Here is an 18,181-nt window from a genome sequence, read left to right on the forward strand (position 1 = left end):
GAAAGGCCAGAATAATGAACTTAGAATTACTAAACATAACTTTGATGGAATCTCCATTATGCATCCCTGATATTAAATCCTCTGGCTGATGGAGCTCTAGCACCCACCTGCAACTGCCCTTGCCTTAGGTTTAACAATCCTTAGCTTTTAATCTATATTTTTAAGTCATTCTTGTTCTTCAGTATATTTGTTAGTTAATATTTAAACAGGCAGAGAAGCCCCTGGATAATGTTCTGCCTGCTTGCAATTCTCCACATTTTGTTTTGTCAGAATCCTTGTCATGCTTGACTATAAATACAAGCAGAATGAATAGTTCCAAGTACCATGATTGAAACCGTTTGTGTAATATAATCTAACGTATTGCTAAGTTCAAACAGTGAATGCAAATCCCTATGCATATATGTATGTCACTCTTTTAAATGAGAGATATGCAGATGAATAAACAGACAATGAAAATTCTTACTCTTTCAGTGAGGGAAGATCATTTCTAGACCAGGAAAACGTAGCATCCTTCATGTTAATACTGCCTTCAGCTAAGGGGGGAAAAAAAAAAAAAAGATGTAAAGGCTATACTTATATTGCCTTTATTAATGTGTATATATTATATATTATATATATATATATATATATATATATATAAATATATTTGACCTTTCAGAAGGACCCAGCACTACACATTAGAACTGCTTTCAGATGACCTATTGTTTCTCCTACTCCCATGTAACTGGAGGAGTCCCAAGCTGGACTTGGATTTGTTACTATTGAGTGCTATTCTGCTATCTACTGGGAGCTGCTATCTTCCTCCCTTCCCATTGTTCTGCTGATTGGCTGCTGGGAGGGGGGGGGGTGATATCACTCCAACTTGCAAAGCAGCAGTAAAGTGTGACTGAAGTTTATGAGAGCACAGGTCACATAGCTGTGGCACCCTGGGAAATGAAGAATATGGCTAGCCCCATGTGAAATGTAAAAATTAAATACAAAAAAATCTGTTTGTGTTTTTGAAAAACAAATTTCATTGCAGGATTCTGCTGGAGAAGCTCTATTAACTGATGTGTTTTGAAAAAAAAAAGCATGTTTTCCCATGACTGTTTACTTTAAAAATGTGGTCTGACGATTGTTTCAGCTGCCCAGAAAAGAATTCAATCATGTTTTAGCCCTGTTATCTAATCTTGTAGTCTTATGGGTGGTAATAATGAGGTTGTAGTCAACCTGCCAGTCAGACAGTGGCTGCTAGCCAAGGCCAAATCTGCAATCTGATACAGTAACGCCTTTAAAAAGGGAAATGAAACAAATAAAAATAATGAAATACTTTCAAATCATAAATATTTCCATAAGAACAACACATGGCAACACAGTCTGCAAAACAGAAAAAAATGGAATTTACAGCTCTTTTGTGGTTCTCTGATGATGCTCTCTGGTTCCAGTTCTTCGTGTGACAGGAACACTCTTAGGCGCTTCAGGGACACACTCGCCTAGATTAAAATACATTAAGGTTTTTAGGCTGGTTTAGTGTATATGTCAGAAGAGTCAAAAGAAAACTCCAAACACTAACTGTTCAGGAACCTTACCTGCACCATGCTACTGATAACCATAGGCAACATGTTCAGCGGGAACCTGAGAATATTAAATAAGGCCAAAGAAACGAAGGCCTTTTCGGCATCCAGGACATTTTGTTTATCAATCAGAACATAAACTGCAAATGTAGATAAAGCAACCTGAAAAGAGAGGTAACAAAGTTTTAACATAGCACCAGGATTGGGAGAGACCCAGACAGACAGCAGTAATTGGATGTAGGCCAAAAGCACACAACATGCACTGGTAACCACTTCCTAGAAAGCACTAGAACACAAACTATCATATTCTCCAGCACTACATATTACAGTGAGCCGCAGTAATCCTCCTTTTAACACAGTGGTTCTCAACCTTCCTAATGCCGCGACCCTTTAATACGGTTCCTCATGTTGTGGTGACCCCCAACCATAAAATTATTCCTAAGACCGTTGGAAATATGTGTTTTCCGATGGTCTTCGGCGACCCCTGTGAAAGGGTTGTTCGACCCCCAAAGGGGTCCCGACCCACAGGTTGAGAACCGCTGTTTTAACAGAACTGGAAGGAACACACTGCTGTAGGGTTCCCTGATTGGACGACAACAACAAGCTAAACACCTTGGGGAATACTAATTAAAGAATGACAAGGCATGTGTCTGAGAATATATTCCAAATTCCCATACAAGTACATAAGCATTTTCAGAGAAAATGACATGGCAAATGGTCTTCCTTATTTAAAAATGACGACAGGCACTCCAAGGTATCACTCCACACCCAACAAAAGTATGTTTTGGAAAAATATCAGCCTAAACTCGCCATTAGGCATTTTATAAAAATAAAAAGAGAGTACTCCAAGTGCAACAAAAAATGTTATACATACACAATTTTTAATCGGTCTCACATGTTTCGTACTATCAAGGGAGATAGTTAACCTTGGGGAGAGGAGAGCTATTATAATTTGGGTCTTTTTTATAATCCACAAAGCACACAAGCCAAAGCCTGCTCCCTTTAGCCCTTACACACATACAATTTACATTTTATGATAATAAAACATTCATTAAAAACCATTTAGCCAGGAACTGTTCTCATTTGAGTTTTAAAATATGATTATCCCCATTTTGTTAAACATACCAACTCCTCAATACCACGAAAAAGATAAATTATCTGGATTACTTGAATTATTTCACAGAAAGTGTTCTAGTAAATGTATTTTTCTTACATTCCATTATCTTGGAACTATTTAAAAAAAGCGATTGATATATTCTAATATGCTGTACTTAAAGAAAAATTGGCTTTTCCAACACACTGGAAGCCACATTTACAGTTGGCCAAATATGCAACTCCCTTAGTTTCGCATGTAATGTGATATCGACAATCATAAACCTTCACCGTTTGTGATGTTTTATGACTTCCTTCATTAAGCCACATGCTTCACACTTACAACAGCACATTGCCCCTAGAGTTAAAGTTGGGTGCTACCATATTGTTAAGGGCATTTTCTGCTGTTGCTGGCACTTATCCATAGGCCACCGACCCCTGGTCTAGCTGGCGTTACACTCACTTTCACCTGATCCATTAAGAATTCTACTATTCCTTTAGGCATTTCTACAGAGACTAAGTTTACACTTCCAAAAAAAAGAAAAAAAGAAAACATGCAAGCAGCCTCCCCTACACCATTCAGGTGCATGTGGCCCAGAGCATTATGTTTTACTTTACTTTATCTTGTCTGTCTTCTCTCATCCTCATAATAAAGTAAACAAGAACCCAGGCAAAGAGTATTTTCCATTTACAGTATTCTCCTTGTAAACACCTATGAGTGGAACAATACATAGTTTATCTTAACATGGGCGTAATATATTTTCCCTGGCACATCATGATTCAAAAAGGAAGAGATAGAATCCAGTGCTATATTGGAATACATACACAGCTAGAGTCAATGTTTCAGTTCTCACAGAGAGAGTCTTTATTTTGATCCTAGACTTCTTTTAGAACTTGGCACAGAAGGGAACAGAAAAAAAAGAACTTGCAACCAAGAAGTGAAGAGTAAAATGCTGAAATTACACAAAACACAGACAAGGTAACAGAAGTAGCTTAGCGAAGTGAAAATCCACCGGCTGCACTCTTAGCAATCCTATGAAAACTCCAAAACTTCTGGACAATGGTATGGCCAGAAGAAAATAGTAAACCTTGGGCCCAACAAAAATGTTGTTCTACCATGAGCCCCCCGCACCCATACCACAATAATGTATTTGTGATACTTTCCAGCATCACACCACGTGTTCTTAGTCCAGGAAACAAGTTCTGCTGAATAACCACAAGAAATACAACCACAGTATGCATACTGGCCAATTTCAGTTCGTCAGAATCTTGAATAGGGAAAAAGAAACTGGAATATAACTTGACTATGCTAGATGCTAGGAAGAACAAGGTCAAGAGGTGTCAAATGCATGTTGGGTCTAGAAGCTGGACTACCTTCATATTAATAGGCAACTTCAAGTCACACCTGTAAATATACAATGGACACTAAAGCCCCAGGCTCTCTCCCAAAGGACTTGACGCACACTGCACAGCCACTCACCGGCCCCAGTACAACTACATTACACTTCATAGCCCCATTGTTTGAAGTACAATAGTACACACCAAACAACCCACTATTACACAGCATAGACATTCTTCTGCCCAACTTAACACTCTTTCTGCCACACTATCCAGACATCTCATGTTTTCCATGTAAAGGAAACACAGACAAGTCCTTTTATCAGTGTTACAATGCGAAGACCAAACCTTTGTTACATTTCACTACAGTATCGGCATCTACAGCCCCAATTCCCTCCTGTACAAATGCAAATACTGCCATAATCCCTACATTGCTAACATTACACAATCCTTATCAGCAGTTTCTTAGCAGCCGGAGTGGTATGATCAATGCACTACAGATCTTGCATCACTGCATGCTTTGTTTATAATATTTTTTACAAACGCTGGATGGCCACAATTGCTTCCATTTTTTGTTTGAAATTAACCAAATGAGCACAATTTGGATGGAAATTATTGCACAAACACAGTTTATTTGGTGGGTGCTCAATACAGTCCTATCAGTGACATGTAGTTTAGTAATTAGTGTCTTTGTAATTCCCAGCCTTGACGAGAATAGCAATAAACGTACAGGCAGTATTCTAAATGTTCTACAGTTGTGAGTATGGCAGCTTCCTTTGTCTACATTCAAAACAAATCTGTGCACTTCTGGATCTAATGCAGAGTTATATGTACCGTAATCTGGGTTTATGTATTTCATCAAATGGGTCTTACCAGGAAAGGTGCACAGACCCAGGTGAAGGTTCCGACGGCAGCCAGGTATGCAGATTTCTTTAGGACTTTCAACTCATCCTTTCTGATTCCAAGGACTTTTTCCTTAAAGGCTAATTCCCAGGCATAGAGCTTAAGCACTTTGATACCATTTAGAATTTCATTCATTAGCTTGATTCTGTTGTCTTTGCACTTCATCTGGACCACCTAAAAAGAGTATTAAAAAATGAAATTAATTTATCATTGAAGTCCTTCATTCTTTCTTAACGAACCACCAATCTTAGAGCAAGTTTAGATTGTTGTTTTTTTCGCGATTGCGCAACTTTTTCGTACGCTTGCGCAAAACATTCAGAAAAGGTTCTGCCTCTGTTTAAAATCGTTCGGTATGAAAATTTCGTGACTTTCGCATCGCCAATACGATATTATTGTGACTAATGCGATTTTTTCGTAAGCATTTTTGTGATATTTGCGATCTTCAGAATTTTTCATATCCAATGCGAATTTTTACCATTCGGGATTCAAACTTGTTTTTTCATGAATGTGCCCCTAAGTTTTGTCCCACAACTGGACTATGGGCTCAGCTATTACAGTGGGTTAGAAGATGGGATGAGTCTTCCACTGACTGGTACCCAACCAAACAACAAAATTGCCTGGAAGCACCTGTGTCGCCATTAGTTGACATTTCTAGGCAACTATTGTGTGACAATCATTGACACAAGTACACACACTAGTCACAGCAGCGGAGAAAATGCATGGTGCCACCAACATAAGCATACATTTTATTATACAGGGTGGGCCATTTATTTGGATACACCTTAATATAATGGGAATCCATTCCCATTATGTTAAGGTGTATCCATATAAATGGCCCACCCTGTACACGCCTCTTCATATGTATTTATTTTTATAGTGTGAACGAGCCCAACGGAGTGACAATTCTAACAAACAATGACAATGCTAAGGTAACTCATTCGTTTTTTCTTATGTGATATAAATGTAGTGCACACTGGAAGTCATATACAAGTATGAAGGTGAATATGCATAAGAAAAAGAAAAAAAAGATTTACCCACCAAAGCCTGACCCCTACATTCTAAGCTGCCATAAGCAGTTGGCCCATTACCTGATACTTTTTAGTCTTCATTGCAATCACTGCATTTACAGGAACCAACAGGACCATGACAGCTATACCTGCTAGCACAGATGGACCCAGGTTCTAAAATGAGAAAAATCAATGTTATTATTATAATAATAAGAATAAGAATAATAAACTAAGGAGCTAATTTATTAAAGCTTGAGCCTCTAGGTTCTTTTTAGCACTGACTCATCTATATCTTTAACATCATTACTTTAAAACAAAGCTGACCAATTACATATTATTGATTTTGATGTACAATGGAAGGGCCACAGTAATACATCTATTTAAGCAAATACTGATTATCACACATTAAAATAAAAGAGTAAAAAGGTGTGGACTCACCTGCCACAACAAGTAAAATGCCAATATAACCTGAAGTGGAGCAGACCATATCATGTTTATGTAAGTGGCCAAATCCATAAACCTCTGTGCGTCCACAGACATTAGATTAACAATCTCTCCAATGGTGGAAGTGCGACGGGCAGAGTTGTTGATGACCAGAGCCTGAGAAATAAGCAGATGCAAGTAACAGCTATGAAGAAGACTGAAGGGGTCCATTAACAGATGGGTAAAAAGAGTGGGTTGCAGAACCAAACTGGCATGTTAGGAGAGTGTCAAGCTTTATCTAATCAGGTGCAAAACAGGGGACAGTTTTAGAAAATACAACTAAAAGGGCTGCACTTATAATGGAAACACTGGTAAGCGAACTGAGTACACCACAGATAGTGGACCCAATATCATGTTCTATGCCAGTGATCCCCAACCAGCGGCTCGTGAGTAACATGTTGCTCCCCAACTCCTTGTATGTTGCTCTCAGTGGCCTCAACGCAGGTGCTTATTGTTGAGTTTCTGCTAAGGAAGCAAGTTTTGGCTGCATAAAAACCATGTATAATGCCAAACACAGCCTTCTGTTGGTTGCCAGTCCACATAGGGGCTATTAAATAGCCAATAATAGCTATTATTGGCACTCCCAGAAATCTTTTTCATGCTTGTGTTGCTCCCAAACACTTTTTCCATTTAAATGTGGCTCACGGGTATAAAAGGTTGGGGATCCCTGTTCTATGCCAAAAAAACAGTAATTATGCACTGGATGGGAGATACCCTTCCCTCCCTAACATTCTGGAGATGGCTGATGAATGGAGCTCTTCTCCTCATTAAATTAACTTATGAAACAAGGGGTGCATATGATAAGTTTGATAAGATCTGGGGAAACTGGTGCAACTAAGATAACTTGGACACATAGCTCACCCCCTTATATTGAGTGTGACCGACCTGACAACTAAACATAGTCACCTATATAGTGACAACTGCAATGCCTACCAATAGTATCCTTGCTTGTATTGACCTAAACTCGACTTGACACCATTCCAATGTCAGTATATCAAACACTGTTTTGTATTTTATTGTTTCATGATGTTGTAAAATTAATAAAAAAAATATAACTTTTTTAAAAAAAAAAAAAAGGGCTGCACTGTTACAGTCTGCAATCTGTGTAGCCCAGCAACCTGCATTTATTATTAAACATATTATAAAAGAAAAGCATGGCCAGATTTAGCTAAGCAGTTTGGCTGAAGATATTGACACGTGTGCCAATTCAGAGGGCCATTATTATAGATATTACTGCAATCCTATCAAATACTGTAGAGAATTAGCCATTGTATGGCCATCTTCTGCTTAAACTGCTCCCCCCCTTAAGTCTGGCATTTCTGTAACAGACATATCTACTATTAAAAATATTTTGCACATTTCTACCTCTAATGCTAGGAACGTAAAAGCAGAATTATTCCATGCCAGCTAAGATCCAACAATTTCAATGTTATAATACACAGAAAATCTTGTCTGTGATGCTAATTTGTACCTTGCGGTAGACAAGTCCGACAACAGCAGTTTTCAGCCTCATGCCAGTGACAAAGCAGATATGAAAGTATTTGTGAAGGATGAGGGTCTGAAGACAGGCGCAGAAGAACAACAGAAATGTGTATAGGTACCCATGCCAATCGGGGGCATCCTTATCACCAACAAACTTTATGAGCAGCCTGAGAAAGCCAAAACAAGGACAGGTGTCTTATTATTAATGCCCTAATAACAGTTATAATATATTTTGCCTCCACTTTATTTTTTAAATAAAAAGAGATTACACACGTCTATGACATTTTTGATGTCTATAAAAAAATAAATGGGTCATTTACCCTTACTGACAACTGCAAAAGAGAGGCTTAAATATCAGTCACTGAAAGACCTGGTTTTCAGCTAAACGCACCATCATGCCTTTTGTGTTGAGAGGTTCAGATACTAGTACTCTATAACTTCTGTTATGTATATTAACTGGGGAAGATTGGGAAATATAAGTGAAACTGTGACTAAAAAGCACGGGACAATGAGTAAAACAGTGACTGAAACTAGTTTTCCCCTTTCTTTTCTGCTGCAGGCTGTCTCTTATATTACACTGTATAAGTAGTATATGCTTCATGGAAGGGAATAAAATGCTAATGGCAAGTGTACTCAGTGCCCATGTGTCCATTTATAATTATTCAGGGATCAAGTTCTACAGCCCCTGTACAGCCCACAGGGATCAAGTTCTACAGCCCACATTTATGGTGGTAGCGCAGCAAAACCCCAAATGGTTGGTGCTCACTGTAGGGATATCATTCAATTTATTATGTCATATTATGCCATACCCTTAAATCTATATGCCGCCTCCTCCTCCCCTGGCAGCATAGAACAGGCATACAGAACAGTACATATAATGACACAATGCTGGCACTGTTCCTACAGTCTATCTGATTTGTGAACAGGCGAACTCAGGTTAACAGTTTGGCCTGAGTTGTGAACAATGCAGGGACTAAAAGGTGTGAATCATACAGGGGGTTTACAGCCTGAATTTGAGGTGTGAACTATGCACGGGCCAGTTAATCTCAGTATGAATACCATTTAAAGCTTGCACTAAGGTAAGCAGTCACAGAAGCCAGGCAGGTGGGGGGGGGGGGGGCCCACATAGGGGGAAACCTCGGGCCACCAGTTGGACAGCACTGGTCTGTGGCATCTTACAGCAGCCTCTCTGGCATTTGCCAGAATCCACAGATTGCCAGTCCAGGCCTGATCAGCTGACACAGAAGTGACAGGAGGTGGTGTGGCTCATGGAATCAGTATAGTTTGGACTTCCACAAATACTATTTGTCTTGGTAGGAAACAGTGCAGACTCCTATTTCCTCTCTTTTTATTAGTCAGTAACTATCAATCTCTAAAGGTTATGCTGGCAGGGGAATTTTGATTAGAGAGTCCAGAGCGTCTTGTCTTCGGCTGGTGTTGGATTTCAATACAATACATTTTTTTTTTACTGTTTTTAACATTTGCAAACTGTGTAGCATTACTGCTACGCACAAAGTACTTACTGTAAGAGCTGAGGTCCAGAAAACATCAAAACATCATGAAAAAATTTAAAGAAACAGCTAATGAAAAAGTAAGGACCAAAGGTTTTGTAAAGTGCTTTAAGCAATGATGGCTCCAATTCCTTAGGGGCTGGTTTAACAATGAGAGCCTCTGCCTCCTCTCTGACGTCCTCCTTTGAGTTTAGTTTCTTGGTTTGCTTTTTGGGTGAGTACACCATTTTCAATGGGACCCTGTAGGAAGAGGTAAAAATAAAAACAATAAAAAAATCACAGAACACACTTTAACAGATTTTCTTCTCCTACTCTGCAGTCACTGAATGTAGGGCATTAAATGAGTTCAGTTTCAACAGGTGACTTGCCCAACAATAAATACTGTACTTAGAAAAGGTGGGAAATCCAAAAATCAAAAGGGGAAGGACCGAGTGTGTCCTAACTTTAAATTTAAATAATGCTGGGAGGTTGATACTACTTACCGTAAAAAAAAAATTGGAAAAGACTAAAAAATTAATGTTGGATATGACACAGAACATCAGAAAGTGGTAGCTCATTGGTAAAACCAAAAATTAAAGTGGCCTGTGCCCTTAGCCTAACAGTGGGAGTTTAGGTTATATAATAACTTTTTGGGGGGCAGAAAAGCCTACACATAAATTTAGGCTGTCTGCTTAGAGATATCTACATGGGGATACACATAGAACTTGCTTTACAAAAAAGGCGTACTTTTTGGCTTTGGCTTTGTTGTATTCCTTTTCCCAATTCTTGGATAGGACAGGTACAACTTCCAATGATTTGTCTTCTTTGTTTAAGGACCATAAATCTTTAGCTTCCAATGGCCGCTTAAATCCCTGAACCATCATCCTATATAAAACAGCAACATAAAGCAGAAACATGATTAAGACCAAACACATTGACAAAATATTCATGCAGATGTTCTCAGAGGGGAGTCTAATGTAGTTTACCAAAGGAGAACCAGCCATGAAAGCTAGGATAATGTTTGGAGTAAATGGTAGTGTCTTGTTCTGGATACTCTTGTAACACTAAAGGAGGGGTTACTATTATTTCTGGACGTCTCTAGCTTTGTTTGAAAATTGCGGGGGCTACAAAAGGGCCTTGAAACCCAAAAGTTACAAGAAAAACAAAAACAATTATCTGGTCTAAAGGGATAAAATGACTCACCATAATAGAGTTGATAGAAACCTACATAGTGAAGAGCTGAGGCAATAAAGCCCTAAGGCTTCTTTGGCATTCTGCACCTGCATTTGTCTGCTATAGAGAAGAGGATGAAACATGACTCATCTGATATGTGACTATTTACTATTCCTCAGAAAGCCACTAGAAAGTGCTTATGTATACTGCACAGTCTGTGAATTGCTTGAGAAGATGTATTCAATGATGGTGCCTGCTTACACCTTACAGTGATACTTGCTGTCATCAGACCATCATCAGAGATCTGCAGCATATTATACTTTACAAGTCCAACCACTGCTTGCAAATTTATTTTATTGGGGCTTTTACAACAGAAAAATATATTGTCTTGGTCAAGACCAATTAGTTGTGTTTATATATATTTTTCCGTTATTGTTTATAAACAAACTTAGAGAGGTATGGGATCAATTATCTAGAAACCCATCATCCAGAAAGCTTTGAAATACAGAAATGGCAATTCAGGGATTCTAAAAGGCTCATAAAAATGTTTTCAATGCTTTTTATGACACTTGTACTTCTTGTATAAGGTTGGAGTGTTGACAGAATGAGTGTTCTCTACCTATATGTTGTGCATGCTCAATGAACATAGCTTACCTACTTATCCACCAAAAAGTGATCTGGGAAAGGAAGGATGCACTTGACTCTGGACAAGGGTTCTAAAGGGAAAAAAATGGGTTTGACAGCAAATAAATATCAAGAACTGAAGCATGGGCAAGGGTTCATCTTTCAGCAGGATTATGACTCCAAGCACAATGTCAAAGTGATATTGAGATTTTTATAACATTAAAAATTAATTTTTACTGCTTTATAAGAACATCAACGAAAAAAGGCGTCATTCATAAAAATGGCTAAAAAATGGGTCAAAGCTCTGAAGGAACTATATAGGGGCTGAAAAGACAGGGTCGGTCAGTTGGAGCCTTTATTTTGTCTTACAATAAAATAAGAAACTGGACTACCATAGAGGTTCGGTAGGAAGGAAAAGTTCTGTTAAACATGCACAAGAATTAAATAATGTAGTTGAACGTGGGAATCACAAGAAAAGCACCTCACTGTGATTATATAAGACAAATACAAAGGACTGCCTAATAATCACATTTTTCTTAGATTTCACTAATCCCTTGAAAAAAGCTTTGAGGACTATCCCCCAAACTCACATTCCACTTCAGTGATTGAAGAAAAATTCTTCAGAAAAGCAATGTTAAAACCTGGCGTACACTAACTAACCTATATAAATTATTATATAAATTTAAATATATTGGGGGAAGTCACCTGTAGCTAAATGTAACCGTGTCAAAGCAAAAAAACAGCCTATGGATTATACTAGTAAAACAAATTCTAAAACGCGTAACAGAATGATATTGGGAACAGTAGCAAGCTTTGCACCTCTTATACATTAATCAGGTTTTGGTGATCATGGGGTAATAACAGACAAAATCTGCTTTAGATCTAGTAACCCAACAGGTAGCCAGACAGGTTAAATACTACCAGTTGATAGATTGGTATGGGTTACATGGCACAGCTCACACTCCTCCTTTTTATTACATTACCCCAATATCTAGTTGGGGATCACCCCACTATACCTGTCTAATATATTTCACAGTGGTTCGCAGACCACTGGCTTACATTAGGGCAAGACTGTCACTTACAGGGTCATTGACTCTTTCAGAAAACAGAGGTGGCCGGTCTGGAAAGGCTGAAAGAATAAGCTCCACCAACACCAGCAAAAAGTATATATAGAATGTGGTGTCCCGAAAGACATCTATCTGAGCATCCTGTGAAAAGAAAACGAGAAAAACATCCAGATATCAATAAGGTTTAACATGCATCTTGCAATTCAAGGGAGCTTTCTGGTTGGCACATGAAGGCTGATAAAATCAGTATTCCATTCCCAGTAGCAGGAAGAGTCTCCTGCTGCGCTTGTCACAAGTGTTTCATCTTCATACTTCTAATATTTGAATACAAAGGCTTATAGGACAGGGTGTATTCTTTATTGGTGTCTAGAAGAGCCCAGATGTGACCATGCAGCCCGCCATTTACTTGAATGGAGTCCACCTGACACTAGCAGTGACAGGCTGCATAACACTAAAGGTGGCCATACATGGCCAGATTTAATCTGCCAATTTGGCCCATTCAGCCTGTTATTTGTATAGCTATGGAGCTGCAAATTTACATTTATAGTTAATAATATAGTAAACAATAAGAGGCAACTGCGCTCTAAATGCAATAACAATAACTAATCAGCAGGCATCACTGTTGTTGGGTCTCATGTTCCCTCTTTTTTCACTTTTATTAACAAGCACAGCTTTGTCTATAACAATTATAACCTGAATACAGCTGAAATCTATACAGTACTCACTTGTAGGCAATAAGATGGCTTACCGGTTTTAAGGCATGTAGAACTTTGGACCTGAAGATTATTATGGCACACAACAACGCAACGATCCAGAAATTCAACATTACACCTGAAGACTGTACTCCTTTAATTCTTTCATACTGGATTAAAAAAGTAGCTAGCAGCTGTAAAAGCAAAATATAGAAAATAAAATTCAGTGTAAAATATGTTTCCAGTGAAATTCTAGACTAAAAGAAAATAAGCAGCACAAAAGGAATGAAAAAACATGAAGCTTTCCTCTGTTCTATGCCATGACAACTAAGCTGAAGGAAGATATAGAGTGTTATGGTTCAGTATATTTCCTGGATATCTAGTATAAATAAATTTAAAGCAACTGGACTTGTTTGGTAAACATTGAAGTAATCATTGAATCATTTCAATGATTACCAAACAAGTCCAGTTGCTTTAAATTTATTTATACTAGATATACAATGACCTAGATGAATGAAAATCTTCATAGACATATATTTCCTGGACATCCCTGCAATATATATTAAGGCTAGCTAGGGAATAAATATATAAAATACACGTGGCGGTCACACGAAACATCGTCAGATCCGCCACACACCATTCAGGGCTGAATCGGCAGGTAAGGAGGTAGAAACAATAGGATTTCTACCTCCTTCTGCCGATTCAGCTCTGAAGGGAGAATTTTGGTCAGGCGCCTTCTATGGCGCCCGATCAAAATTTTCTAACCTGGCCGATCGGCGAGTCGACCGATATCAGCAGCTTCCTGCGATATCGGTCGGCTCGCTGACATGCCATACACGCACCGATTATCGTACGAAACGAGGTTTCGTACGATAATATCGGTGCGTGTATGGCCACCTTAAATCCAGGCAGTGTTGTTGTGTGGCTATTAAAGCAAATAAAGTGCTGTCTTGTATAAAAAAAAAGGCATTGACTCAAGGGATGAAAACACACTTTTGCCTCTTAATAGGTCTCTGGTAAGGCCTCACCTTGAGTTTGCAGTGCAGTTTTGGGCCCCAGTCCTTAAGAAGGATATTAATGAGCTGGAGAGAGTGCAGAGACTGCAATTAAACTGGTAAAGGGGATGGAAGATTTAAGCTATGAGGTTAGACTGTCGAGGTTGGGGTTGTTTTCTCTGGAAAAGAGGCGCTTGCGAGGGGACATGATTACTCTGTACAAGTACATTAGAGGGGATTATAGGCAGATAGGGGGTGTTCTTTTTTTCCCATAAAAACTACCAGCGCACCACGGGCCACCCCTTTAGATTAGAGGAACAAAACTTTCTTTTAAAGTAGCTAAAGTGGTTTTTCACGGTGAGGGCAGTGAGGTTGTGGAATGCCCTTCCTAGTGATGTTGTAATGGCAGATTCTGTTAATGTCTTAAAGTGGGCTTGGATGACTTCTTAAACAAGCATAATATCCAAGGTTATTGTGATACTAAAATCTACAGTTCATATATATGGTTACGTATGTGAGTGTATAGATAGGTCAGTATAGGTTTGTGTGTGCTGGATTTACATCGAAGGGTTGAACTTGATGGAGTCTGGTCTTTTTTCAACCCTATGGAACTATGTTAAAGAAGCACACCATCTTTCCCTTGCATAAAATTAGCTCTTTAGACAGCTCTAAAGGTACTCCAGCAAAGACACAATTGTTGTAACTATATTTTTGCATCTGGGCCTCAGCACATTAGTAGCACTAAATAATTTAATGTGTTACGAAACAGTGAAACAAAAGCAGACCATACTTTAACTTACCATTGTTATACCAAGTACAGTTGGGCTCACAACATATACTGGAGCACGATAAATACTCTGGCTCCTTTCCCAGAATGAATAAAAGAGATCTGCCCAGCAGGCAAGCCATAAGATGAAACCTATAGCCTACAAAAGGGAATACAAGTTTAAGGCAAATAAATAATGCTCAGTGTCAGTGCTAATCTGTTACAATTATAAAAGAAAATGTATAAGGATTTCTTCATTACTGTAATTATTAGCATAAAGCAGTCCCTGAAGGGTTTGTCATGATCATTTAAGCTGATGTCTCATTGAGAGAAAAAAAAGTAACCTACTGTTTTGGCCTTGTTGAGGTGTGACATTTGGATGTAGCCTTGGTCATTTTTCCGGAGGTATACAAAGTAGAACGGTAAGCAGAACCAGAGGTAGATGCATGGAATCCATATCAGGACTGTATTTTGGAAGCACTTGGTGAAATCTGGATTTTCTGTATACCAGGTGAGATTAGAATCCTGAAACACAGGAATACATTTGTACCATTATTGCTAATGCAGCCTAAACATTATTAAAAAAAAAAGTACACTAATATTTATTTTAACATTTTGTCAATAAACACATCAAAATAAATCTAAGTAGCAAATGTAATATAAGTGGACCCATTATCCTAAGAAATAATTATATAATAATATAATAATTCAAAACACTTTTCTATTATGCTAGCCAGGCAAAGGAAACTTTAGTTACACTAAATATATAAATATAAATTATTTTAATCTTGTTTTTTTCACTCTTTGAATTCACAATCACGGCAAGCAAGCAGGCGCCATTTTGCAGGCACGGTTATCAAGACAAGGTTTGCATCATCCCCAAATCTTGTGTATGTACTAAAAGGGGGACCAATGCTTATGCACAAGATTCACAGTTAGAGGGAGGGGGAATTAGGGTTTCATGTTTGTTATACAGCTTTTTATGCCTTGGTGATAGGTCCCATTTAAAAGGCACAATCGAACCAGTTAAGAAAAAAATTTATTCGAGCAATATTTATTTGTTTGTTTAGATTAGAACTGTTTATTGTGCTTTACCCTTTACATGCCTTAGTAAAATAGCTACATGCAGAACAGCACTGATTTAACTGCAACCTGGAATCATAAAACCTAGAGAGTCGGCACCTTGGAACTTTTATATCAGGGCCATAGATTTTACAATTTTTTAAGACTTATTTGAAGATTTTTTCTTTTCCAATAAGACCTTTTATTACTGCATATGGGAGAGGAGAGAATGCATCTTCAGGAGCTTGTTCACAGTGCAGACACAATTTGAAAAAGGAAAAAAGTATCACATTCCCCATCACAATCAATATGATGTTTGTTGGCTTCTTAACCCATGGTGAAGAATTTGCCTCAAGCCATTGTGTTCCTTTATGCTTTTCAGGTCTTAAGGTCCCCATACACCATAAGATCCGCTTGTTTGGCAATATCCCGGATGGGCTATATCGGGAGAATCCAGGCTAATTCGGTTAGCCTATTTCGAATTAGAACGTTGGTAATAGGCGCAGTCGGTTCAGGGACCGCATCAACGAGTCGATGTGGTCCCTGATCCGAATACATTTTTTAACCTGCACGATCGATATCTGGCCGATTTCAAGCCAGATGTCGGTTGGGCAGGCCCTTCGTTTGTGCCCCTACATGGCCCGATAATTGGTCTAAGGGACCAATATCGGCAGCTAGTATCGGCCGGTGTATGGCCACCTTGAGGCGTTCCTTCATCTAACTAACCAGACACTTGGCCCTGGGGCCAAACGATCGAATTATAATGGCGGGTATAGGAAAAGTCGGTCCGGGGACCGCATCAACAAGCCGATGCGGTCCCCGATCCGACCAGATTTTCTAACCTGCCTGATCGAGATCTGGACGATTTCAGGCCAGTTATCGGTCGGGCAGGCCCGTCAGTAGTGTCCATACACGGGCCGATTAGCTGCCGAATCGGTCCAAGGGACCGATATCGGCAGCTACTAACGGCCCGTTTATGGGGACCTTTACATACAATGGCGTTTGGTCTTTTACTGCAGTTGTCAGATACATTCTATGGACTATATGAATCCCAGTATTTTCAGAGCTTTCTAGATCATTGATTTGTTGACAACAGAAGCCACATCTGTATACCCAAGTACATGAAATGCCCAGAGGAATGCATTGGCTTGGTTCTATCTAAATATTTGGCCTGAACTAAAAGTGCATGAGGCTCAAAGTAAGAACACGAATGAAAGAAAATAGAATAGCAAAGAAAATAGCTGTAACTTTGCAGGGTGTGTGCCAGAATCTGGCTGGTATCCAGATTTGTGTGCTGGTTAAAAAGCTGCATTTAAGCTGCCTGAGCAAGTGCATTATGTCTATACCACAACACTATGTAAGGTTAGGCTTACAGAACACGTTCAGACAATCTTTGCTTAGTCATGCTGTGTCAGAGACACGCTCTCCTTTCCAACTGTGCAGGGCTGAAACCAGTTGAAAGTGAGATTTGGCAAGTTTGGGATTACTACAGGTCTGGAATACATCAAAATAAAGCTGGTTACACAATGAAAGTAACTCTGTTCTTATTTCACTACTTTATGGCCTTTGGGACTATGACGCATGACTGCCACTGCCCTGCAGTGAAGTACAATGGACATTCCTGTCCATCTGTCACTGTCCCTGATAGAAATAAACAATCAAGCAAAAATGTTGGTGCCAAGGTCTGTCTTTTTGCCACTTGGCAGCAGCAGCCAAAATGAAGCAGTCAGTCTATAAGCTGAATGAGGCTTTAGAGGGGAAAAGAATTGGGCCACAAGTCAAGGATGAAAGGGTGATTTCTAACACACCTGTCTGCCCTAAAATGTGTATTTTAGGTGCACAATATGGGCTGCAGAAGGGGGTTTAAAGGAAAAGGGGTTAAAGGGATTCTGTCATGATTTTTATGGTATAATTTTTATTTCTAAATTACACATAGCATAGCAATAATTCACTCTACCAGTTAAAATGTTATTCTTGAACCAAGAATAAATAATTTTTTTTTATAGTTATAATAATGGTGTGTAGGCGCCATCCCAGTGCATTGTGCCTGAGTCTGAGCTTTCAGAAGGAGCCAGCGCTACACATTAGAACTGCTTTTAGGTAACCTATTGTTTCTCCTACTCCCATGTAACTGGAGGAGTCCCAAGCCAGACTTGGATTTCTTACTATTGAGTACTATTTTGATATCTACTGGGAGCTGCAATCTTGTTAACTTCCCACTCCAACTTACAGCTCAGCAGTAAAGTGTGAGTGAAATTTATTAGAGCGCAGGTCACATGGCCGTGGCACCCTGGGAAATGAAGAATATGGCTAGCCCCATGTGAAATTTCAAAATTTAATATACATATATTGTACACCTTGTTTGTGAGAAAACTCATACAGACCCTAAAGGTGGCCATACACGTTAACATCTGCTAGCTTGGCGATCTCTGTATATCCCCACCTACGGGTGGG

The 18,181-nt window shown here is 39.0% G+C and overlaps 1 protein-coding gene across 3 annotated transcripts in view; it reads right to left on the bottom strand.

The window, feature by feature from the left end:
• abcc1 (ATP binding cassette subfamily C member 1) overlaps positions 1-18,181 on the bottom strand; it is a 65,673-nt gene that overhangs the window by 25,810 nt on the left and 21,682 nt on the right. For 2 of the 3 annotated variants that reach the window (XM_031892518.1, XM_031892517.1), the window contains exons 2-15: positions 15,014-15,190; positions 14,700-14,825; positions 12,961-13,098; positions 12,228-12,353; positions 11,176-11,237; positions 10,096-10,233; positions 9,382-9,609; positions 7,848-8,025; positions 6,332-6,493; positions 5,975-6,067; positions 4,857-5,060; positions 1,569-1,715; positions 1,385-1,472; positions 464-533 (exon numbers count right to left, since the gene is read on the bottom strand). In XM_031892518.1, the coding sequence (XP_031748378.1) occupies positions 464-533; positions 1,385-1,472; positions 1,569-1,715; positions 4,857-5,060; positions 5,975-6,067; positions 6,332-6,493; positions 7,848-8,025; positions 9,382-9,609; positions 10,096-10,233; positions 11,176-11,237; positions 12,228-12,353; positions 12,961-13,098; positions 14,700-14,825; positions 15,014-15,190 (1,937 nt within the window). 3 annotated transcript variants of the gene reach the window in all.

This window comes from Xenopus tropicalis, chromosome 9 (genome assembly GCF_000004195.4).
Source record: "Xenopus tropicalis strain Nigerian chromosome 9, UCB_Xtro_10.0, whole genome shotgun sequence".
Lineage (NCBI taxonomy): Eukaryota > Metazoa > Chordata > Amphibia > Anura > Pipidae > Xenopus > Xenopus tropicalis.